This window comes from Venustampulla echinocandica (genome assembly GCF_003357145.1).
Source record: "Venustampulla echinocandica strain BP 5553 chromosome Unknown scaffold_0, whole genome shotgun sequence".
NCBI lineage: Eukaryota > Fungi > Ascomycota > Leotiomycetes > Helotiales > Pleuroascaceae > Venustampulla > Venustampulla echinocandica.
This window is the reverse complement of record NW_022474205.1, coordinates 4,309,565-4,333,858: the sequence shown is the minus strand read 5'-3', so window position 1 is coordinate 4,333,858 and position 24,294 is coordinate 4,309,565. Positions and strand designations below refer to the sequence as shown.

The window sequence follows — 24,294 nt, the reverse complement described above, 5'->3', positions numbered from 1 at the left end:
TTTAGCTGTCATCTGTACTACGTGGTAGTGATAGCTTATCCCAGACTCTCTACTCAACTTACAATCCATGCCAGTGATATGTATCATTGCCCACAAGATGCGGTGTCTATCTCTGGGTAATTGTCGACTCTATCACATTTAATAAGTTCCAGTAAGAGACAGTTCGGTCAACATGGCCTCTTCCGACATCCAAGCTTCCCTTGGGCAAGCATTAGTTGGTTTCTCTAGGGATGCCCAATTCCCCGATGATGAGCTGGTGTCTGCGGCTTATGCTGATGACTCGGTTTTACCTGGTGCTTTGACAGCCCTGAGTGATGTTCAATCCGCGTTGGAGGTGAGTGTCTGGCCGCCGAGAACTATATGCGAAGCTGTCTAATGCCAATTATAGACCGAGATCCGACAGATCAGCCGCGAGGCTGCCCCCGATGTCGAACAATGGATCGCCCATGCAAAGACCATCCAAGACGATATCGAAAAGTCGAGACGGCTTGCCAATAGTATTGTGCGGCAAGCAGAGGCAAATGAGCAGCGGCTGGAGGCGTTGGAAGAGCAAGAGAACTATGTGACTTTTTTGATGAAGGAGGCCGCATTCAATCAGAGACTTGATGACACGCTCCGGTCAATACAGCAAGTAAAAGATCAGCTAGATAAGGCCTTAGAACTTGCCGGGGAGAGGAACTTTATCCAGGCCATGATGGTGCTTGAAGGTAGCTCGAGGGAACCATTCAACGAAAGAGTATCACGCTAAGAAATGGGTAGATTCCTACGCCGCGATTTCAACCATTCCTGCCGATAATATGGTGCGAGCTTGGAGGATACTGGATTCGAAATGGGCCGACCTCCGTGGTTTGATACATGAGCAGGTCAGAGATGTCTGGAACTTGTTAATTCATGTTGACATGGAAAAACGGGTATTGACAATCAACAAAACTCTTCCAGGTATAGGCTACAAGCTATCTTTTATCAAGTCGGTTTATAGCCTAGCTAACAGTCTACAGATGAAGTGATGAATTTAGAACAAGCTATGATTGGTCTAAAGACTTATAAAGAAATTGATGCTGTAGCTAAAAAGCTCTGGGAGGATCTAGACCAGGCGATACTAAAACCCCGCTCAGAGCTTCACGTTGGCAACTTACTCAGCATCCAAATCGAACAGGCATGTTTAATGCATTCAATTACACTCTCAATCTGCATGCTAACAGATCCTTAGAATACCATCAGTGCCAATCAAAACCACTCCGATACCACAATAAAATCTCTATTCTTTGACCTTGAAAAGGTTATTCGCTTTCTGATCGACAATCTTCCACCCGAGCTCATTAAATCACTCTCGGATGTGATGATGCCCACTCTGTCTACTAGAATCAAAGAGCTATGGCTCGATACAGCGGTGCCATCATCGCTTGATGATATGGTTGATTACCAGAAAGCGCTACTGCAAGTAAGCGAATTTGCCAATAAGCTGGATGATATCCAATGGCCGGGGACAAGTGTTTTCCACGATTGGGTCGCCAATGTTTCGAAGATATGGCTTAATAAAAGGAGAGAGACCGCGTTAGATTGGACGAGGCATCAACTATCATTAGGTATGCGAACTTTCTACTTATTAAATTGTATCTTATAGTCTCTTCTATGCCCTTTTAGTCCCGCCGCCAAACTTGCCCCACCCCAGCAGAGGATTCCTATGATGGCCTAGCGGCCCTACCGCATCTCATACTAACAGCGCAACTCTTACAGGAGTCGGTGCCCCTCGATCCGCAGAGCGAATCGAGAAACGCATGGTACCACGGGATGAGGGTCAGCACATAGCTGCAACGGGGACTGTCGCTACTGAAGACTGGGATGCAGCCTGGGATAGCGAGCAAGAGGAGGCAGCTCGTGAAGAGGATACAGGACGCCCAGAACTGAGTAAAAACCGCAGTTCTGTAGAAGAGGAGCGACGAAATTCCGTAATAGCTACCCATATTAATCTTGAGGAACCTCAAGATGACGACGACGATGCAGCCGATGCCTGGGGTTGGGGCGACGATGATACCACAGAAGCCGAGCCTGTTCCCGATAACAACCCAATTTCACCAAAGTCTGAGAATGAGCCAGCTGTAGCAAGCCGAGGGCTGCCAGATGAAAAGCTCACAGCAGATGTCCGAGAAATGACGTTGTCAGAAAAATACTCGACATCATCCATACCACAGCCTGTACTACAAACGGTAATTGGGCTCTATGATGATTGCGCCACGTTAACAAAACCAGAGTTCGTTTTCTGCTTCCTGTGCGAGTATGAGAGAATCGCCTGACTGATTTATTGCAGGAACGAACAGCTACCTGTGGCTCCTGCGGCCCCTGGCCTGTTTAATCTTCCAACCCTTATACTTGCTATGTATCGTGCGGTATCCCCGTACTACTACGCAAGTGATCCAAATGGCAACATGTAAGAAACCTCATACTCGTGGAGATATTGAAATTAACTTTTTGTTTTCAGGTACCTCTACAACGACGCCATGTGGCTGGCAGATCGGCTCCGAGATTTTTCCTCCGAGTGGAAACAGCGCAAAGATCTTACCGAGCGTGCTTATGGTTTGGTCAAGCTAGACCCAGAGATAAAAAAATTGGAAAGCTTTGGCAAGCGAGCTTATACCAACGAGTTGATCAACCAGCGAACTGTATTAATAGATCTGCTAGGTGGTAAGTGCTGGATGCGTATCTTTGTCCATAGTACAATTCTAACATAATCTTCCAGATACTCAGAACTTCCTCCAGCAAGATAAAAGAGAGATCATTCTCGGTATCAGTGATATCGTCCAACAAACCCGCGACAAAGCCAGAGCTTGGTCCCAAATTCTAACATGGTCTGCCTGTGCTTCTGCCGTGGGGTCCCTCGTCAACACAATCGCCACAAAACTCATCGCTGACATCTTCGACCTCCCCACAATCGGCGTCGACGACGCCGAAAGCATCGCCACAGTTCTCACCAAAGTCGAAGAACTCGACGACCTTTTTATCAAACCTACGGACCCCAAATCCTCCGACTCCAGTCACTCCCGCGACGAAGCATCCACTAAAGTTTCCCTCGCAGCCCAATTCGTCGAAAAATGGCTCCGGATGAACTATCTGAACCAGATCCTGCAGAGCAACCTGGCGGATATCAAGTTCCTCTGGAACGAGAGTGAGCTCAGCTATTATTTCACGGTCGACGAGGTCGTGGATTTGATTAATCTTAGTTTCGAGAATAATAATCATGTCAGGCAGACGATTAAGGAGATTAGGGCGAACCCGAACCCCAGGGATAATGAAGGGGACTGGTGAGGTGGGATGGAAAATAAAATGGACAGGCGCTTTTGGTATTTGCTAGATGTGGAGGAAATGGTGTGGTCGAGAATGAGGATGTGCAGTTGTATACTTAGTAGAGACATGCATAGCTACTACACCCGTACATAATGTGGTCCAATGGAATTATGATACCCTATCATACAATTCATGATTTTGCACTCCACATGATGGATTGAGACGCCCTTGCCTTGCCAAAACGTGACGACGGCTCCTAAATCTTCACAGCCAGCTTTTAATTTATTGCGCTGTAGGCCAGTATAAAAGCTACATCTAGAGAGTGGGCAAGACAGATGTAGTTCTTCACGGGCGAGTAGCAAGATCTTCATGTAAATCTCGCATTAATTCATTCTCTCTAGGAGTAGAAAGGGCGGCTGTCATCGTCCCCTCAACCTATGTGGTTGTATGCCATGTGCCCCTTCAGTTACCATTTCGTATCGTACACGCTTCATCGTGATTCGTGTTTCATGGGTCAGCGTTGCAAATTTCTTCCCCCACCGTAACACTCCATTTTTTCCTTCCGTAGAAGAAAACGCCCAGAAAAGAAAAACAAAAAAGTAAAAGGAAGAAAACGAAACAAAAGGCAGCGGCTTTCGATCCACCCCATTCTCAACGCCAACGCTCGTATCACAATATCCGCCATACCAACGCCTCCGCCCCAAAGAACAATTTAGACCACCCTCCCCACGCCATCCTCCGTCCCCTCAATCTGTATGCCGTGCGCATTGGGAACCCCGATAAGGATCTTTCCCTTGGGAACCCGAACATCTCTAACGTCGAAGTTGCCAAATACAACAAGTATCTTCAGATTGGGACAGGTTTTGAAAATGCAGCCAACAACAGAGTCATCAACGCCGTGACAGAAGCTAACATTAACCTTCTCCAACTCGAGATAGAGCTTGCCGGGTTCGAAAGCCCGGGAGAATGAATCGCGGGAGATGTGGCGACAGGAGGCAACGTCCAGGTATTTCAAGCTCTTGCCTGAGTGGTGCATCAGGGCTTCGAAACCAAGGGAGCAGAGGCCGACGTTTTCCGGATTTATACTCGGATCTCTCGCATCCATAAGCCGGCATTTATGCAGGTCGATGTAAGTAAGCGGGGGATTGTCCCAGTTGGTGAAGAGAGAAACGAAGCCAGCGTCGGTTAACGCCTCGTTGTCTGTAATCCGGAACTTGTTGAGGCTTCGGCAGTTATCGTGAATAGCGTTGAGGACGCTATCATCAATAACATGGACAGCGCTCAGGCAGAAGGTTCTTAAGTTGGTACCAACAGAGTTTAGGATCTCAACATACGGCGGTGAGGTCGTTTGCCGGTATATTTGGAGTGTGATGTGTTCAAGGTTGGGCAGTTTAGAAATGTGAGCGAGCCCTTCATCCGTAACTTTCTGGTTATGAGACACCTTAAGCTTCTTAAGTCCCGGGGATGTCTTCTCCAGGAGTGCAAGCTGCTCGTTGCCGAAATAGTTGTCAGTCCAGTACACTTGCAGGGCTTTCAGGTGCGATCCCTTCTCCACAAGGAAACGATCCCATCTATCATCAGTGACCAAGTTGGACCCGTGGATACTGAACGTTTCCAAGTTGACGGTGGTAGCGAGTAAATGGTCCATGACAACATTGTTGAATTGGATCCCATTCCTAAAGCGGAGATGCTTGAGAACAGGCATATATTGGAAGACTCGGATGTAGTCGTTTGATGAGAGCTTCGCACCATCATAAACAGTTAGACTGTCAGACCCAGCTCGAAGGAAGATATTCAATGTCTCCGAAGTCACGAGCCGCTTCTTCGAAAGTATAGCAGCCACCTTGTTAATCATGGTAGCTGGCAGATCTCCTAGCTCCTCAGCATCATCAGCGTTTTTGGCGAGTGTTTCCACACATAGTGTCACTAGGTTCTTGATCCCTGGATACACGCCATCGAGAAGGTCGCTCTGCACCTTACGTCGGCGACCTGTGTTGTTCCGCTTTTGCCTTTTGGCTGGGCCCTCTTCTTTGTCGAGGTCCTTGGCACACTTGGGGCATATAAGCCCACCCTCTTTAGACGCACGGGTATATGGGGTGACCGCAAATCTCTTCTCACAAACTGCGCAGTTTGCTGTCTGGTCTGGCAGTGGCGCCACGGTTTCGAGGAAGACTGCTCTTGCATCATCATCCTCATCCTCCTCCACACCGTGTTGGAGTCTGCGACGGCGTTTAAACGACCTCGAGGCCTTAATCTTGGCGATAGATTTCTGTTGGTTTTATTAAGTTAATACTTAGGAATACGATAGAGCAAAAGGGGCGGGGTAAAGGTAAGAACTTAGGAGAGCCTATAGAGCGGCGACGAGGCGTAGTGTGGGAACAGAATGACAAGAAATAAGAATATAATAACATACCGCCTCCTGCTTTAGACGTTTCTCCGTTTGCGCCTTGGTTTCCCCCATCCTGGCTGGAGCAGACTCCGACTCTGAGGTCGTCTCAGGCTCTGAAGCAGCCTCTGACGTATTACTTGTGGCCTCTCCTGTTTGCGGTGCAGGTCGGGAAGCGGCAGCTGCAGCAGCTCTCCTAGCGTTATTCTGGTTACGCATTATGGTTGTATTCGATGGTAGTGTCTAGAAAGGATGCGTTAGTAACAGGAGTAGTACACATGGAGGTGGATTCAGAAACATACACTTAAAAAGCCGGACAAAGCAGACTGGCTGTGAACTGTGGTATTAGCAGTGTGCATATATAGAATCTTAGATTGATACTTACCGTCCCCTTCGGCGAGGCGGCGGCGGCTGGTTCGCGTTCGGCAGCGGGTTCACATTTGGCGGATTCACTCCATTGGGTGCACCTGGCCCTAGAGGAGGATTTGGCTGCTGATTGGGTTGGTTGGGCGGATTCCTGGTACCAAGTTAGATTATAGGGGTTCTTCAACTGCGTATTCTGGGGGATCTCACATCTTTGCGTTGCGTGGTTGTTGCGTTGAGATCTTTGGTTTGTTTTGGGGTCAAAAACGAGAAGTGCTCCTGGGACCTGGCTGTCCACGATCCGAGTCCTCGAGAGCCTTTAGGTACCTAGGTACTTATTGAGTGCACAGGTGACCGAGGATTCCGTACGGGTCTCCCTCGCCTTACCAGGTAAGCAGTAAGCAGTGAGTCAAGTATCGGCGCTGCTGTGATGCGACTATATGATGTGGTTGAGGTTGGTGTTGTTGTGGTGGAGATTGTGGTTGTGGTGGATACGAAGAAGAGGTCAAAGTACTCCGTCAAGGCGCAGAGAGAAGCAATAAAATACTGCCGCTGGTTGTGTCTGGCGGCGACTCGGGGAGACGCGCTGAGCGGGGGGGAGAAATTGGCGGGCGGGGTCGGTGGGCGCTGCGTAGCGTGGATAGGGGGGGATGTAGCGAAGATATACAAGGAATACAGAAAAACCGAGGAAGTGTTGCTACAATCAAGCGCAAAATAGCGAAACATGGTTGCGATATAGCGGTTGTGCTGGGGTGTTGCTGCCTGCTGCTGCCTGATCGCCGCAAATTTCAATTAAACTTCAGCTGCTCACGTGATGTCGCGCTCGAGTTTTTCCAGACGCGTCCCCCGAGGTGATTGAGGTGAATGTCCGAATATCTTCAACGACGCCGGCGGTGTCTCGAGGGAAAACATAAACAATCCTATTCAATCTTTTCTACAACCTCAATATTCACCGCCCCCTCTCGCCGCCAACTTTCTATTTCTACCTCGACCTTGACCTCGACCTCCATCTCCAACTTCCATCCTCCATCCTTCATCCTCCAACCTTCAACCTCCATCTTCCATCCTCCAACCTTCAACACCAACTTCCACTCCTACTTCCACTCCAACCTTCAACCCCTATTTACCATCTCCCATTTCCGCTACCACCCCTTCATCCCCTGATCCCCCCTTAATCGTGCATATCGACTCTCATACGCCGACCACGACCTCCAGACGAGCATCAACCACCCCATCGCAGCAAAGGCTAGCTATTGTCGCTCGCCGTCCGCTTGATACCATTCGAGCACTCCATACCCTCATCCACCCTCTCGACCAAGCACCCTGTCCTCAGAAGCTCTGACTCCCTTCATCAAACAATACCTCCCTCTCATCTCCCTCATCCTCGCTCTTGTCGATTATTACCTCAGCGCGCGCGATCTCTCTCGCCCTCTCTCGATAGACGCTTTGTCGCCTACGATCTAGTCAAGCAAGCCATCTATCAAATCCATTCCCTTGAGATATCGGGATGGCTCCCACCAGCCGACCGAGACGTGCTTCCAGAATGGCTGACGACTCAAGCCCAAGCACTGGTGCCGCGAACTCGGCTCCACCTGGTAAGTAAATTCCTCCTCGGGTACAGTTCATCTGCTGTACGTTTGCCAGCCATACATCTAACAAGCTTAGATGCAGCCGCCGGTAGGAGGAGATCAACCCGCCTTTCCATGGGTGCCCTCTCACTCTCTGCCACAACTAGCAACACCTCAGCCCCCTCGTCAATTATCGGCGACGATGCTCCTCCCCCTATCTCCACCTCCCACTTTCTAACCCCTTCGCTGGTCGCCGAATATCCCAGCACAATGGCGGCACAAATTGCGATGAGTCGCGCCTCATTGTCGTCTGCATCAACCTCCGTTGACTACAATGAGAGCAGTGACCATTCAACCCCAGCAACGAGCAACTCTGCAACTCCAGGGGCTCTGTCATTGTCAGCTAGCTCAGCCCCTCGCCGAGGACGCTCTAGAGTCATGGCCACGACCGGCTCCGAGGTCAACCTCGTGGCTAGGGCAGCAGCTCTCCGTAACAGCAAATACTCGTTGAAAAGCAAACGAAAACGAGTCCCTGATTCGGATGATGAGGATGCTGACGAAGACAACACTCCCGACGCTCAGCTTGCTCGTGCACTTCAACAACAAGAAGATGCGGCAGATACCAGCATGACTGGTATGACCGGTATGGATAGCGAGTCCCCCTCTTCCAGTTCTAGAGCTACACGCCCACGAATTTCACTCAGGGTTGCCCCACGCAAGCCCCTCCCACGCAAAATCCTTCTGAGAGCCAAACTACCAAACAACGTTCCCTCGGCCGGTTTGAGTGTTGATGATGGCGAAATTGACGACGACGACGATGTCGACATGGTAACTGTCCCACGTCGCAAGAGACCCAACGTTGAACTTTCCTCGAACGGCTCGAATGCTGTTAAATTTTCCCCAGCGCCGGAGTCCGATATCGTTATGGAGACCGACGATTCTGATATCCTTACTGAGCCACCCGACTCGGAAGATTTAGGTTTTGGAGGCTCCGACAGTTCACGATCCCGCAAGATTGTGCCTAAAGCCACCACCGATAGCGAATTTGATGATTCTGATACCGACTCTGATGTCGGTTCTGCTGCCGGTTCTGATGCTGACTCTGATGCCTCTGCAGCCCCTGTTGGTTCTGTAGGTGCTTCACGCGCTTCACGTGCTTCCGTACGTCGTGCTGGTGGCCACATAGCGAACGACCGGGAGACAGCGCGCTATACCAAAGTACGTACAACGAACCATAATCGTCTTCTAGATAATCACGCCAGCATCGATACGATGTGGGATACGCTTGAGAACCTGCCAGAGATAGGCTCCTTGAAAATAAAGCAGCCGACGAATATCACTCGTGAACTCAAGCCGTTCCAGCTTGAAGGCGTAGCGTGGATGATGGAAATGGAACAAACTAAATTTCGTGGAGGCTTACTGGGTGATGAGATGGGTATGGGTAAAACCATTCAAGCTGTGGCCCTCATCATGTCTGATTTCCCAGCCGCTGAACCATCACTCGTCTTGGTTCCTCCTGTGGCTCTAATGCAATGGCAACAAGAAATCGCCGCTTATACTGATGGGACTTTGAAGACATTTGTCTACCACGGTACCAATGCGAAAACCAAAGGCGTCACCGCGAAAGACCTCCAAAAATACAATGTGATCCTCATGTCCTACAACAGCCTCGAATCTATGTATCGCAAACAGGAAAAGGGATTCAAACGCAAGAATGGTACTCACAAGGAGGCGAGTATTATGCATCAGACAACATTCCATCGTGTCATCCTTGATGAAGCACACTGTATCAAGGTATGTTCTCTTTGTTCAAATGTTTTCGTAACTAACATTTGCAGCAACGTTCCAGCGGGTCTGCGAAAGCTTGCTTTGCACTCAATGCAAAATATAGGTGGTGTTTGTCTGGTACGCCCCTTCAGAACCGTATAGGTGAATTCTTCTCGTTGATTCGCTTTCTCGATATCCGTCCTTTTGCCTACTACCTCTGCAAGATGTGCTCCTGCTCCTGTCTCAACTGGGACATGGACGCAGATAACCGCTGCAGAGGTTGCAAACACAATGGCATGCAGCATATCTCGCTGTTTAACCACGAGCTACTGAATCCTATTCAGAAGTTCGGCAATGCGGGCCCGGGAGTAGAAGCATTCCGGAAACTCCGGCTTTTAACAAATCGTGTTATGCTTCGCCGAGTGAAAGTCGACCACTCCGGCGCCATGGAACTCCCGTCAAAGGAGATAATGGTGGACCGTGAATACTTCGGTGAAGTAGAAAACGATTTTGCTTCGAGCGTCATGAATAGCTCCACTCGGAGGTTCGAGACGTATGTTGCCCAAGGCGTGCTTCTTAACAATTACGCAAACATATTCGGCCTTATTATGCAGATGCGCCAGGCCGCCGACCATCCAGACCTAATTCTAAAGAAGAACAGTGAGGGCGGCCAGAACGTACTAATCTGTTGCATTTGCGATGACACCGCAGAAGAGGGTATTAAGTCTTCCTGTCACCACGACTTTTGCCGTGATTGTGCGAAGAACTATCTCCGAGCCTCGGGTATGTCGTCTTATTCTCGACTCTATCTAAAGATACTGACCTTTCTCAGAGACCCCCGATTGCCCACGCTGCCATATTCCGCTCTCCATCGACCTCGAGCAGCCAGAGATTGACCAAGACGAACAACAAGTCAAGAAATCTTCCATCATCAACAGGATTAAAATGGAAAAATGGACGAGTAGTTCGAAAATCGAAGCGCTCGTGCAGGATATCTGGCAACTCAGATCAATGAACAGCTCTCATAAATGCATCATTTTCAGCCAATTCACTACAATGTTGCAATTAGTCGAGTGGCGACTCCGCCGCGTTGGAATCACAACCGTCATGCTCGATGGATCTATGACTCCCGCTCAGCGCCAAGCATCTGTTAATCACTTCATGACCGACATAAACGTCGAATGTTTTCTGGTTTCCCTGAAGGCCGGTGGAGTGGCTCTTAATCTTACAGAAGCCTCCCGTGTGTTTATCGTCGACCCCTGGTGGAATCCCGCAGCTGAATGGCAAAGTGCTGATCGCTGTCACCGAATTGGGCAATCGCGGCCTTGTTCCATCACACGGCTGTGTATTGAAGACTCTATTGAGAGCAGGATGGTGTTGTTGCAGGAAAAAAAGGCCAATATGATCAATTCCACGATCAATGGTGATGAGTCTGCAATGGAAAGTTTAACAGTCGAGGATATGCAGTTTTTGTTCCGCGGAACATAGATGGGATATGCATGCACAATTTGTTACGGCGGGGCGGCGACCAAGATGAATTCACGAGCTCCTTTTGCATATGTTATTACGAATGATACCTTAGCGCTGCGTTACATAGAAATGAAATAAGGAAATGCTTTTTGTTAGCACTACGAAGTACGAAGTACACACGAGATCTCGCGTTGTTTTGTTTACTGTAGGTCCAAGCGCCTGACGCGCCGCCCCTATCCAATATTATTTACGCGTTCTCATAGCCCAGGTCGACACGACGTAGGTATACTGCGCACAAAGCACAAGATACCAATTGCACAGGCGTTCATCCTGGTGATCCGATTAAACCAACCCCACAGCAACAATGAGTATGCCGCAAGCAAAGAAAACTCCACTGGGTGTTGCAAACACCAATATCATTCGATCCGCTATAACAATAGCACCCTTAGCCTTAGTCCACTCTGTAGATATAATCTTCTTGATCTCGTCTGTGATATAGGTGCGGTGGACGGAGCTGTAGCTATCAAGGCTAGGTTGGTTTGTCCTCCGCACAGGACATGGCAGGACCGAGTAAATGTAGGATTCTTCAGCTCCGAAGGAAGAGTGAGAGTTCTAGGACCTGTATTCGGTTCTGATTCGTAAGGGATTCCTTGTACCTGCCGTGGAAAGTAGCTTTGGACTTAGTAAAGATCCATCTCTCTTGTGTTGAGTCCAAGGACCCACTCAATGGTCCCGAATGTATGGAAGTAGGTTACCAGTGATCAGGTACGGCAAGTGTATTAAAAGTGTGTGCAACTTATGCATTCTGGTTGGTAGGACCTCAGTGAATAGCGCCAACCCTAAATAATAACCTATCTTGAAATCCAGAGAGAGGTTTTCCAGGTCGGGAGCTGACTCTATTAGGTGACAGAATAATCGCCTGATGTAGGCTCCGATCAAAAAGTGGGAATACTAATATACTCATTTATCGTTAGGTAGAGTGAGGTCAGACTCCCTATAGCTGTCTGGATATCGCGAAAATACGGGGGATATTTACTCGTACCCGTACTATCACGCTAGAAGAAAGCCGGCGGGAGGCACTAACGCTCAAGGTGTCGAATAGGCAAGTTGGCTGCCCCCGTAGCTTATAGGATATCCCCGAGTTATTTGCCTAGATTGGCTATGCAGCTGTCGAAATACTGCTTGTATACTCTAGTTAAAAAATTATTGTTAAATAGCGAGGCGTGAAAATTTCTAGTTTTGTGGACGCTGGGTAATGTCTTGAGGGCGTATACTAGAAGATCTGTATCTTCCCAAAGCATAATATCAGTATTTCGATGTGTAGTGTGCTCCTCAAGCGAATAGTTTGCATAGTGTTCTTGAACCAAACTTTTCCATATTCACTACCTTCCTTTATCCAAAGGGCAACTTCTTCCACAGCGGGTGGGTCTTCCCAGTCGAGTTTCGTAATCGCTTGAGGGACTGCGGATTCAAGAACAACTAGTACAGAGGCAGGCATGGTATCGTTTCCATCCCTTATGCAGTCTCCTAGACAACTAATAATTGGCACTTCTAGTTTTCTGTGACTGGCTCGGACCTCTTCGGTTGAAGCCGAAGGAGTCATTCAGAAGGACGTCTATTCCTCTAGCAGTGCCATTTTTCAGTTTAATCAGTCCTGACTGGAGAAGCAGCCTATGAGATGGCTCTTGAGGAACAAGGACGTCTGTATCCTTTCTCTTTGGTGACTGAATTTTTGGAAGGAAGTGAGGTATAAAGGCTTAACTGACTCGTAGCATCCCATTCCGTGTGTGTATCAAACCGCCCAGCTCCCTCCGGACGGATGGGGTACTCGAATAAATATTCGCCGCCTAGTGCTTCCAACTCTTCCTCGGAAAAGAGATGCTCGCGATCCTTGGCTCGTGGGGGTAACTAGACTCTGTGATCTGCCACACTGACGATATAGTGGATCATAATTTTAGTACGGGGGGTTGTTACGTTCCTCATTGTGGTGCTCATGGGGATAGTTTGACCGTATCCTTGGATGGCACCTTTTAGGGCTGTGGCGTGTAGGTGTTGGGTCCAGCTCAGGTATATACATCCCGCTAGCAGGATTTTTGCCCTTAATTTGGGGGTCGACGGCATTAGGTGGTTGAACAAGTATGGACCACGGACTTTCTTCATCCATAGTCCTGTAGAGGAAATACGGCGGTCCAGCTATCCTCCACCGTAGAGCCATGGCGAAGGTAAGCAATGCAACGTTCAGTCATAATTCGATGCTCGATGTATTTATCTGCAAAGCACAACAATGACCAAATGCCTGCCCTATCAAGTACTTGTGAACCAATAAAAGTGCATACGCCTTTAAGGTGGAAAGTACCAAGATTGTATTCTCATTCCCAGTGAAGGGCGCCATCACTGGCGTATTTCGTCGTAATTGTTTTGTCGAGATCCAACAGCCACGCCATTTTCATGGCGATCTCGGTGATTCCTCGTACCAGGCTGGGTTGGTGGCCACCAGGGATATCATATTAAGGGGGTTGAAATCCTTTCCACTCTCTGATATTATTCTGGAATATGCTCCAGCCGGTCACGAGCATCGAAAAAGTCAAAGCCGGCCTGGGTCATTTCGCCTTTCTCGAGATCCACCTCCTGGTCGGCAACCTGCACGTCCTGTGCCCCGGAACTGATCCATAGTGGGATCCAGGGTGAGTCTTTGGCGGCGGTAACCTTGCGGGTCTTGGCACCATCTTTGCCTTTGGCCCGGCTCCCTCCCTTTCCCTCATGTGGTACCTTGCGAATAGCAGAGCGCGGTGCCAGTTTCCGCGGTGTAGCCATGATACTCCTTGTCGCCGTCCCGAACCGGGAAATGTTCATTGTCATTCGCGGTGAGCACTTGTTGCATGGTCATAAGCCAATTGAGCTGCACAATTCGAGTTGGCTTGGTGCGGCTAGGAAGGATGGTTGGGTCGAAAGGCACAATTGCCCCCGAGGTTACAAGCTCGACCTCCTGGGCATTCAGATTGTCCAATGTCTCAAAGACCTTTCTGATGTTGGTCTCGAGCCTGATCTCCATGGGCAACAGAAATTTGCGATCCTTAGCAGCGGAGAATCGAGTAATAATTACCGAGGATTCGAGTCTTTAATATTAGATTTCTGTCCCTTCAGCTGAGATTCGAACGGGTACATTTTTCGTCATGTCGATCCCGTATTTTATTCTGACTCGTCTTATCATCTTTAACCAGAATCACCCACACTAGCACCCCTAGAATAAACTCCGAACCTGATGAGAGACATAAAGCAACAAGGAAGGTACCCGGAGGTTCTGTAGTCCTTTTTGTGCCGATTTTAGCATAAAGATGCATCTGTAGCCATAGGGGAAACTAGGCTGTTTCTGACTGGGAGGTTGAAACAAGTCTTTTTGGCGACTTGTCTAGTCTTTATCGAAAATCCGAATACAGTACACTGGGTCGTTTTTATTCCCGGGCCGATCATGCCGATAAAACAGCTGAAGCTCATTCGCAAACTTGAAATCTGGCTCCAGGAGGATTATTGGTAACGCCTCGTCCAATGTCACCCCCACATTAAATGTGCTCGACATGCCTACCAAGTATCTCAGGGCATTTCTCAAACTAGATCTTATCGAACGTCAATTAATCTACTGAAGGGAAGCTCCCTTTCCCTTAACCTTGGATTTAAGGTAAAGGGCCAGAAATGATCCTTAGCTCAGGATATTGATTTCTTGGTATAAAGCAGGGTTAAGAATGCTGTTGATATCCTCGGGCTTTATTTGAAGGCAGCCAGCCTCCTTGCACGGTGGCAAGGCAGAAAAGGTAGCAAGAGCATTCAATTTCGTAGGTTTGTTCAAACCCACGTACCGCTAACTTGCTTTATGTCGTGCAATTAAAGCGTTAGGCCTGGGTCCCCAGCTACATAACACCCACCAGGTCGATATGACCTACCCGCCCATTAGCGGAGCCCCAATTATAATGGCGTATGCATCCAAAACCCTTAGAGACCCCGTCATCGGTCAAGCCCTAATCAAGTATAGCCAAGCTTTGCCATATTTGATCTGATCTCAAGCTGCCTGTTTCCGGGAGATTGTTTGAGCCCTACAGAGATCGGCCCAAGAGGCAGACAAAATGTCGATCTCCTGTCTTGGTGTTCCAGTTTGGCTTGATTTGATCATTTTCGACACCAAATCCATGAGATAATTGGACAAGAACGCCTCCCAGGATCTTGGAGTGAAGAAAGGGCTGTAGTTACAGCTATTTGATCGATCTCTGTAGAATTTCAGAAGGCTTGACTGATGAAACAGAACAGAGACATGCTCGTTCCTCTTGACTTGCACTCCAAGGTAGCAAGAGCATTCTCCGAAGCTTCACACCTCAAACTATTCTTTATCAATCTTTTCTTTTCGTCCGCTCCAAAGAAATTAATGTCGTCTACATATATCGTAATGTAGAGTTGATCCTTGTCATGAAAGAACACAGATTGATCGAAGGTAGTCATTCTCCACCCAAGGTTTTCTAATCGTGGACGAAGCTTTAGGTACCAGGTTCGTGGAGCTTGTTTTGGTCCATACAAGCCTTGTTTGGCTTTAAGACTCTGTCCAACGTTTTAGGATAGCTACATGGTGGTTCGGTAATCTCCGAATAGTCGATAGCTGCCACTCACCCTTCGGTCTCGTGGCCAGCTGGGCTAACTCTGAACCACAACCTGAAAAGCTATATAGGCCCCATTCCGTGATAGACCCTGCAAAGGGTGTGAGGATCTTCTAGGTTTGCGTTGCTTCAGATGCTGAATGCTGACATTCATCACCAATACTCCTCATGGGATCAATCCCATCGTATTAGTCAACACTAATATTGCGGTCTACCACCTCCTAATAGCCCTCGACATCTTTTGACGACCTTGACACAGGTCACCCAGAAATTTAGGCACCGCGATAATGCTTTAAGAGGTCCTTCTGCTAAACATCCTCTACGACTCCGATTTCGAGTAACTAAATCCTCGCGTAGCCCTGACTGTTTTCCTGTTGTCCAACAGGAGTCTCCCGAAACAGCCGCTCTTGCCCTTGCCTTTGAATAAGAGGGCCACATGTGTGTCCGTGGCATTAAACGGTCGGTGATGTATAGATCTATGAATGACGAACTGGCCACATTCAAGTTGACTGTGGGCGATTACATCCTCGTAGGAGACAACATTGTAGCAACCGTCACTCCTTCGTGGATGCGATAAACCTGCCGACGTTAAAGTGACGTGCCAACATATTCTGTGATGCTAGACTAATGGCATCACTGTCCAAGAAAGCAGGTGGTGCACTTCTGTATGTTACTATGCTACGGACAATTCCCCGGCCTGGGATATCATGCCAGCGCCGGACATGAATAGATATGTTGTTGATCTGTTCCAAGTTTGAGTGGGTGCTAGTGTGCGCCGGTGAGGCTCGGATCGATAGACTCTGGTGGGACGATGGCATTGCTTTATGGGGCGCCTCTCGAGCGTCCTGGGAGTTGGCCAATGGACAATCCAGGTGGTTGAGTATGATTTTGAGATGTAAATTCTGTTGGATGGCGGCTAGAGTGCCGTTCCCTCACATGGAGCTTCCACCGCACTTGATCAGGGCCCATGGAGCTTGAGGAGTTCCCTAGCGATGGTACCTAATTCATCTGATAGCTCCGGTTCTATCTTGCAGCCGGCCTCGCTGCAGTCAAGCCCACTAATTTCCCATCGCATAAACATCCTGGAGCCGCTCACAGAGGTCGATAAGAAACTTGGAGCAATCTAGTCCTGGGGAAGGTTGTTTGGTCCAACGCAAAACTATAAGAGATCGGGATCTCTTTGATTTGTAGGAAGGTCCTACCTCCAAAGTCCTGCAGTATACACCTAAGCCACTCGCGAACACCCGATAGGGTTGATAATATGTCAATTATTCTAAGAAGCTTCGTACGGGAATGGTTCGCTATGATATTGAGCCATCGGTGCCTAGGCGATATGGAAATAAAGATTCGTAGAACTTGACGATCGTAGGGTGATACATAATCGAATCGTTGCGGGAGTCGTTGAATGTAGTCTGGCCGCAGACCCAGGCCGTTTTCTCCCGAAATTTCCAGTGTCAGTCGTAAAATGTAAATTCGACACATCTGACAGAGAGGTGTTATTCCTGGAGCATCCATTATCTGCCACCTATCAGATCACTGGGAGTTGGTGGATAGTCAAAGAAGCCAGTGATTTTACGGAGCAGCGTATAGAGACAAGCCTCTGGACCAGGTCCATTCGAGGTATCTAACAGCAGCGGCACCCCCACCTCCATGTCCAGGAATCCACTGTGATCGGAACCGGAAGGTGCTGCTATAATGGCATGCGTAGAGTTGGCATAGATGCTAACCATATTGAATGCCTCCTCAGCATACTCTTTCTTGTCGTCCTAGATTGTATAAAACAAGTTAGTCGATAAGTAATTCGGTTCAAGTTCCATGGTGAATATGGAGGCGTCTTTCGATGTCTGAGGTAGATCCAAAAGACACCGATTGTATCCCGTATTGCTGTGAGAGGACGTCGTCTCGCGAGCTCGTCTTTGTCGGTCCAATAATCGCTCAGAGCGGGATCTTTATCAGTTATCTTCTCCGCAAATTTGAGGGTAGCCCGATGGGAAGTCTTGTCACGTTCTAGAATTTGTTTCGGCCCCAAACTGAGATCATCAAGCTAGTTTGGACTTTGGTTGCATGAATCATGAGTGCAGTTACTCAATTGTCTCGTGATGGATGAGAGACTTCGCAATGAGTAATGCAGACTCCTCTCTAGGTTCGTCTTCGGTCGGTTCGGAGGCATTTGAGGGCTCTATGCCAATGAGGGTCAGAAAGATGACATAGAAGGAGAATATTTCGGGGCTAGTACCTTCTGCCATAAATATATCAATACCCTCTGTATCTGCCTGTGATCCAGGATTCTCTAGGCCTACAAATCCATTTTCCGCATTCCGATGCTATTGTTACTTTGCAATTCGTCTCCCATATGAAAATATTAGAAGGAGGTAATGATGGACCCGCCGAACTGATAGACAATATGCCTAGTAATTTGAGCTTCGGCACGTCTGCCTCATTGTCATCGATATCTGACGAGAGGGCATGTAGAGATAAGGAACACAAGTTCCACTTGGGTGACGGCCATGCATCTCAGTCTTCCTGCTCACAGCTCGGCTGAGATGCTGAGTCGGAAGGTTCCGGACTTTTGGCTCCTCCGCTGATGCCGGTCCTGGAGCTGGAGCTAGACACGCTAGAAAACGTGTTTCTAATCATGGTATGATCAGGGATGAGGTGTAAAGTGGTACAGAAGGCGAGAAATGTACGACGAAGCACAAGGTTTGTCGAAGAGCTCTTCCACGTGATGGTAATTCGTGGAGGTCTCGGGGGAACTTCGTACATGATTATCAAAAACGTAGGACCGGGTTGAGATAAAGCATGGAGGTGAAGATAAAGTTTCGAAAATACGAGTATCAGAAAACTAGGTGCCGGGAAAATGTGAAGAGTAAGGGGGTGGCTCAAGGAATGCCTCGATGATCGTCGATCGGATTTATTGATTGATTGATTGCCCACGCTGGTTGGTATGAGACCAGGGGATCGTATTTTTGTCGGCCTCAGTTGTGGGATCATGGATTTAATCATTCAAGATGGTTTTGACACAGCGTTTGCTGTTCCTGGTGCCAAAATACTGTTGGAAGTTGAGGCGGGTTCATGCATCCCCGATAGCATCTAATGGGCACTTCTTCATTGGGACGACATGAACGCACCCAACCGCTCACACAACTGGCAGGTTGCCATTGGACCGCCAGGTTACACCACCGGTGCATCAATATTCGGCTCATCAGAATGCTTGGTGACCTGGTGAGGGGAAACAAGCGGCCTTCCGAGGCGCACATCACTGTCGCGAGTATCTTCCCGGGTTGCATATGCAGGTCATGGTATCATATTCGAACCGCATTTTGTTGCTTATCTCACGGAGAAATTCGTGGTCGATCACCGAATAGACCCGAAGTAGGCCATCCGGATATGCATGTAGTCGATGATTGATATAGCTTTCAACTTGGCTCCATCAGAATACACGTTTATGGCGTCAACTATGAACCCGTTCCCGGGCCAGAATGTGGCAGTATTGTGGACGGTGTGGGTGACACGGCTATCCTAGTTCAGACCTGGCTGTTTGTTTGGGGGCGTGGGAGAAAAGATAGTGATGGTATTTTTGCGTTTGTTCGTCCTACTCCCACGCCCACGCGCTGCCACTGAAGAAAAGTCGCCAGCTTCTCGGAAGAATCCATACCCCATTGGCAGCCCATCCTGCAGGCTACCATATGTCCCAATTCGTCTTCGGATGGACTTTCCACTTCCGAGATTCCCTGAACCAGGCTCGCTCATACGAGTATGGTTGATGACGAGGTCGGGAATTGCACCCATTCCCTAAGGGTGGCATGCCTCAGCTGATATTTCCATGTCCACAACCGTGCTATAGGGTGCATGCGCTACTCGTCATTGGAGATATCGTATCCCATGCCATGCTGAGAAGACTGACATATGCGGAAAGCCATATAATGTCAATATTTATCGCTTTGATGCAGTTTGTTCTCGGGATGATGCGGGGGATATCGTCCAGGCCATCGTTGGAATATTTGTACCAGGCGGGTTTGCCTGGTATATAATTCCGCAATGCCATATTTCCACCATATATATTTGAGGAATAGTTATGACACCCAGGATGAGTAAAGAAGGATGCTCGCAGAGAATGCGACCCTGGACAAGAGCCGTGGATGGTTGTTATAGAGCATTGCAAGACCAACGAATGTGATAATGCGGCTATTTCGTGATTGTGTTCATAAATAGCAAATATGCTGGAAGTATGAGATCGGATGGCAAATAGAGCGGATGACATATTTTCAACGAGATACTTCGCGAGAAATGAACGGCCACACATACCAAAGAGAATGACGGTAGGCCAATTAACGAGTCAGGAAACAATTATATGAGATTGAACTACCAACCAAGAGCTAAAGTGGTAGTATTGGCCACTTCAGTCAAAGAGGCCAGGGGCCCAAAGGAGAGGGAGGGCAATCAGGACGTAGGAAGTAAACCACTAGGGGTATGACATAGCCAAGAGTGAAAACGCCTGTCCAAGAGTCCTATTATCCTATATCTAAAAATCTCGTGCTCAGCCGAGCACGTACTGTACTGTACTGCAGTGCGTACAGGCGAGTACTGATAAGATAAGCGAGGGGAGCTGGGCATCGCATCCCCCAATAATAATCTACATCCTTTCTCAATCCACCTGCGAAACAAATTGCGGCATTGTGCTGGCGATTTTACGTCTCAATCTCCCCAAATGATCAGAACGAAGTCATTCATATTTCGAAGTACTGCCTGCTTGTTACGCCGACGGCGTACCAGCAGTATTGTCGCAATTAGCACGAACTGTTTCCCCCCTGAATGCAGTTTGAAGTGCATCTGAACAATACTTCGTGCCAACACTGCGCTTCCGAATCCCCTGCAACGTGGGTAGAGACCAACGCCGCAAAGAGAGAGGCGAAGGATGAAGTTAAATCACATTCTAGAGTTTAGAGTCTAAAGTCTAGACCCAGAGCAAAGCACTGAAGCGGAAGAGGCCAGAAACCTACCCAAGAAATCTGGGGTATAGATAGGGGATACGGAGCGTATTCAACGAGCTATCTCTGGCTCGGCGAATCCTTCAAGATCCCGTTATTACCACCAGCGCGCTGCTCTCCCAGAATTTTGCCGTGCCGTGAAATACTATGGCACGCTAGGTCGCTGGGAGGACGCAAAGCATGATTGCTACGGACTCGCCATCTTTCCATGGTTATGCCGTCTGCTTCCAGGGCTCCAATCCCCCAAAGGTAGTATTATGGCGGGAAAGCCCATGAATCTTTAGGATCTATCCCAGATAAACAGTTTGGCCTAGTGTGGCTCTACAGCATCTGCTTTGCCTTTGGATTGCAGACCACCAAGCAGTGACAGCTCCCTGGGGTCAAATTAAGCAGCTTCTTCGCCCATTCTTCGCGTCTTCGACGTACCTTGGCACGATGCTGGGGGGTCGCTGTGGTAACTCGCTGTGTGCAAGTCCTCATGCTCTTTGTACTCCATATGTACTGCTCCATTCTGCTCCGCACGGGGAATACGGCTTCTACTTCGTAGTACTTGGGACGTCATCGATTGTCATCGATAACTGGCGAACACAGAGTTCAGCAGTCTTTCGCCCCCTTGGCAATTCCAATTCTAACCCGATACAGTATTGGACTCCAACCGCTAATCCCTTCGCGGTCACTCTTGCTGAAGCCGCATTTTATTTGGCCGTCCCACGGTTGTCGCGATGGCAATAAGGTTACCATGATAACCCCCAGTCATTGCATCCCTGACATCCCATCAGCGAGATGATTCTACGTCGTACCTACCACAAAGGAGGGAAAGGATATTCCCCATAAAATTTATGATCCAAACTCTCAGCGTCACAGCTCTATCTCATAGGCCTTTCCATGATTCGTTCTTGTTCCCGCAAACAACAGTCCGTCACATCCTCTCTGGATAGACCATCTGCAACTCATTACCGTGCAACACTTTGCTGCTTGCTACCCAGTATATGTCCTCGTTCGCATCCAGGGCCGGTTGGCGTGTGCTTCATGTCTTTGTCTTCCTAGTCCCAGTTGCTGGCTGCCCTTCCCATCCCCAGACTAGGATAGCCGTCAAGGTATAGTGCAGCTCCACCGTATTAAGTTATGGATTCAGCGAAGAGAACTGGAGGATTTGAGGCTAGTGGGCTTCCCCATGTCATCCGGGGTCTATGAATGGTTACTTCGGTCTGTACAAGAAATTTTTTGTACAATTATGTCTGTTCTCAACAGCCACATATCCAAATCCAAAGGCTATGGAACCCCTGCCAACCTCGGACCCTCCTCCGAGAGCACATGCCTGCCTACCATAGGATCGAAGCCTAACTAAAGCAATTGCTCGCAGGTTACGACCCCTGGACCTTTGGAAGTTATAGTTGGTCCTGTGCAAGTACTTCCCCCCGGCCACGATATATAAAGAACCCAACTCCTCCCCAGTCGCAGACAATGCCATCGTAGAGAGACATTTTCTCAGCTCTCATCTTTGTCTTTCCTACCGATTTCCCACTGCCATCACCATCGGTACCATGGCCGTCACTGAGGAAGTTAAGGTGGCCGAGAAGACCGCCCATCCTGAAGACAGCGATATCCGAAAGGCATCAGTTGCGGTAGCAGGCTTCGCTGGTATCTCAGCTGAAGCCCGAGATGCCACCTCTAACGAGCACGATATGGGCTTTATCCAAGCCCTCAAGCTATATCCAAAGGCTGTCGGGTGGTCGATGCTTCTTTCAACCGCCATCATCATGGAAGGGTATGATGTCGTCCTACTTGGCTCGTTCTACGCTCTTCCCCAGTTCAACGAGAAATATGGCGTTCTCGCGGACGATGGCACATATACCGTCCCAGCCCCATGGAAATCGGGCCTATCCAACGGCGCTCTCTGCGGCGAAATCTTGGGTCTTTTTATCAACGGTATCATTTCCGAAAAATATGGCTACCGCAAGACCATGATTGCTTCCCTCGCCATGATGATAGCAGTCATCTTCATTCCTTTCTTCTCCCAGAACATTCAAACACTGCTTGCTGGAGAGATTCTCTGTGGTATCCCATGGTACGAACAACTGGCCAATATTTCCCTATGAGCTTACTAACATCCACTAGGGGTGTCTTCCAAACACTTACCACTGCATACGCTTCAGAAGTGTGCCCCGTTGCGCTCCGCGCTTATCTTTGCACATATGTTAACCTTTGCTGGGTTATCGGCCAATTTATTGCCTCCGGCGTGCTTCGTGGAGTCTTGTCTCGCGAAGACCAATGGGCTTACCGGTATGTATCGCCCTCCATCCCTTTTAGCCGTTCTTTATGCCATCTTTCCAATATAGCCTTAGATTCTGATTTACTCCAGTATTCCATTTGCCCTCCAATGGATGTGGCCTGTTCCCATCCTCATCGGTGTTATCTTTGCCCCAGAGTCTCCTTGGTGGCTGGTGCGAAACAACCGCACTGAAGAAGCTAAGAAAGCCCTCCTCCGTCTTACCACTCGCGGGGACCCTACTTTCAATGCGGACGCCACCATTGCTATGATGACACATACCAATGAAATTGAGAAGCAGATCTCTGAGGGAACATCTTACCTTGATTGCTTTAAAGGGATCGATCTCCGTCGTACCGAAGTTGCCTGTATCACTTGGCTTGTTCAGACCTTGTGCGGATCAACGTTCATGGGCTACTCGACATATTTCTACCAACAAGCCGGCCTGCCAACCACCTCCGCCTTTGACTTATCTATGGGCCAGGTAAGTAACATTTCTCCAAGCCACGGTTCAAATCTCTGACAAGTATTACTAGTACGCATTGGGAATGGTCGGTACTGTGGGAAGCTGGTTCTTGATGTCGCGAGCCGGCCGACGAACCATATATCTCCGAGGTTCTATTGTCTTGTTCGTACTGCTGCTCATCATCGGATTTACTGCCATTGCACCGGCGTCGAACGTACCCTCTCGTTGGGCAATTGGATCAATGCTGTTGATCTTCACCTTCATCTATGACTTGACAGTTGGGCCAATCTGCTACGCTCTTGTTGCCGAAGTCTCTTCCACGCGCCTTAAGGCAAAGACGGTGGTGCTTGCGCGAAACCTGTACAATATTGGCGGAATAGTCGTCAATATCCTCACAACATACCAACTCACTCCCACTCCGACCGGCTGGGGCTGGGGCGCCAAGTCAGCCTTCTTTTGGGCTGGAAGCTGCTTCCTGTGCATCATCTGGGTCTATTTCCGACTGCCCGAGCCCAAGGGGCGCACCTATGCTGAGATGGACGTTCTCTTCGAACGTGGTATCGCCGCACGCGATTTCCGTACTACCGAGCTAGATATCTTCAGTGGCGACCATACCACGGACAGTGAGAGTGACAAAGGTATAGAGAAAAGCGATGTCACTGTGGTTGAGAATGAGAAGAGCGGTGTCCCAGTGGCTGAAAGGTTGTAATGAGATGCATCATGATTAATTTATTGTCGGCGCTAGGAAGGAGCCGCAAATAACGTAAATATAAGAAACATAGCTTATAAAAAGGACGAGGGATACCAAGGGACAAGTGCAAATAAAAAGGGGAGAATTAGACGCAAAGCTATTTTGGCGCCCAGCTCAGCGCTACAATGGTCGGACCAGAGCGGCCCGCCCGCCCTTAGTGTCCCTAACCGAAACCTTCATTCGTCCTGAGATCCTCCATTATGTAGCACGATTCACGACCACTTCCCCTTCACATCTTCAACTAATTCCTACATCGCCACAGATGCGCCACATTCGATCTCGACCTATTGCCATGGCGTGATGGGTAATTAATGGCTGCTGTAGAGGATGGCTTCTGCAGTCCG

At 48.8% G+C, this 24,294-nt stretch overlaps 6 protein-coding genes across 6 annotated transcripts; 3 read left to right on the top strand and 3 right to left on the bottom strand.

Moving 5' to 3' along the window:
- Nucleotides 1-172: 172 nt before the first annotated feature.
- On the top strand, nt 173-3,303 carry BP5553_01351 (Uncharacterized protein; the record flags this gene model as incomplete). Its single annotated transcript, XM_032009974.1, has 9 exons — nt 173-334; nt 389-707; nt 760-939; nt 999-1,123; nt 1,211-1,586; nt 1,738-2,251; nt 2,309-2,428; nt 2,480-2,682; nt 2,738-3,303. The coding sequence occupies 9 exons, from the start codon at nt 173-175 to the stop codon at nt 3,301-3,303; spliced, it is 2,565 nt and encodes an 854-aa protein (XP_031874028.1).
- Nucleotides 3,304-3,994: 691 nt separating this feature from the next.
- On the bottom strand, nt 3,995-6,757 carry BP5553_01350 (Uncharacterized protein; the record flags this gene model as incomplete). Its single annotated transcript, XM_032009973.1, has 6 exons — nt 3,995-5,551; nt 5,696-5,911; nt 5,971-5,994; nt 6,054-6,185; nt 6,242-6,358; nt 6,419-6,757. The coding sequence occupies 6 exons, from the start codon at nt 6,755-6,757 to the stop codon at nt 3,995-3,997; spliced, it is 2,385 nt and encodes a 794-aa protein (XP_031874027.1).
- An 817-nt stretch (nt 6,758-7,574) lies between these two features.
- BP5553_01349 (putative dna repair protein rad16 protein) lies at nt 7,575-10,854 on the top strand (the record flags this gene model as incomplete). The annotated part of the gene is made up of 4 exons (XM_032009972.1): nt 7,575-7,626; nt 7,697-9,393; nt 9,438-10,149; nt 10,199-10,854. 4 exons carry the CDS (start codon nt 7,575-7,577, stop codon nt 10,852-10,854), a joined length of 3,117 nt encoding a protein of 1,038 aa, XP_031874026.1.
- A 2,523-nt stretch (nt 10,855-13,377) lies between these two features.
- Nucleotides 13,378-13,695, bottom strand: BP5553_01348 (uncharacterized protein; the record flags this gene model as incomplete). Its single annotated transcript, XM_032009971.1, has 1 exon — nt 13,378-13,695. The coding sequence occupies one exon, from the start codon at nt 13,693-13,695 to the stop codon at nt 13,378-13,380; it is 318 nt and encodes a 105-aa protein (XP_031874025.1).
- A 3,295-nt stretch (nt 13,696-16,990) lies between these two features.
- Nucleotides 16,991-18,239, bottom strand: BP5553_01347 (uncharacterized protein; the record flags this gene model as incomplete). Its single annotated transcript, XM_032009970.1, has 4 exons — nt 16,991-17,242; nt 17,341-17,506; nt 17,562-17,772; nt 18,008-18,239. 4 exons carry the CDS (start codon nt 18,237-18,239, stop codon nt 16,991-16,993), a joined length of 861 nt encoding a protein of 286 aa, XP_031874024.1.
- A 3,769-nt stretch (nt 18,240-22,008) lies between these two features.
- BP5553_01346 (putative transporter (Major facilitator superfamily)) lies at nt 22,009-23,908 on the top strand (the record flags this gene model as incomplete). Its single annotated transcript, XM_032009969.1, has 4 exons — nt 22,009-22,532; nt 22,583-22,747; nt 22,827-23,217; nt 23,270-23,908. 4 exons carry the CDS (start codon nt 22,009-22,011, stop codon nt 23,906-23,908), a joined length of 1,719 nt encoding a protein of 572 aa, XP_031874023.1.
- Between the last annotated feature and the right edge of the window lie 386 nt (nt 23,909-24,294).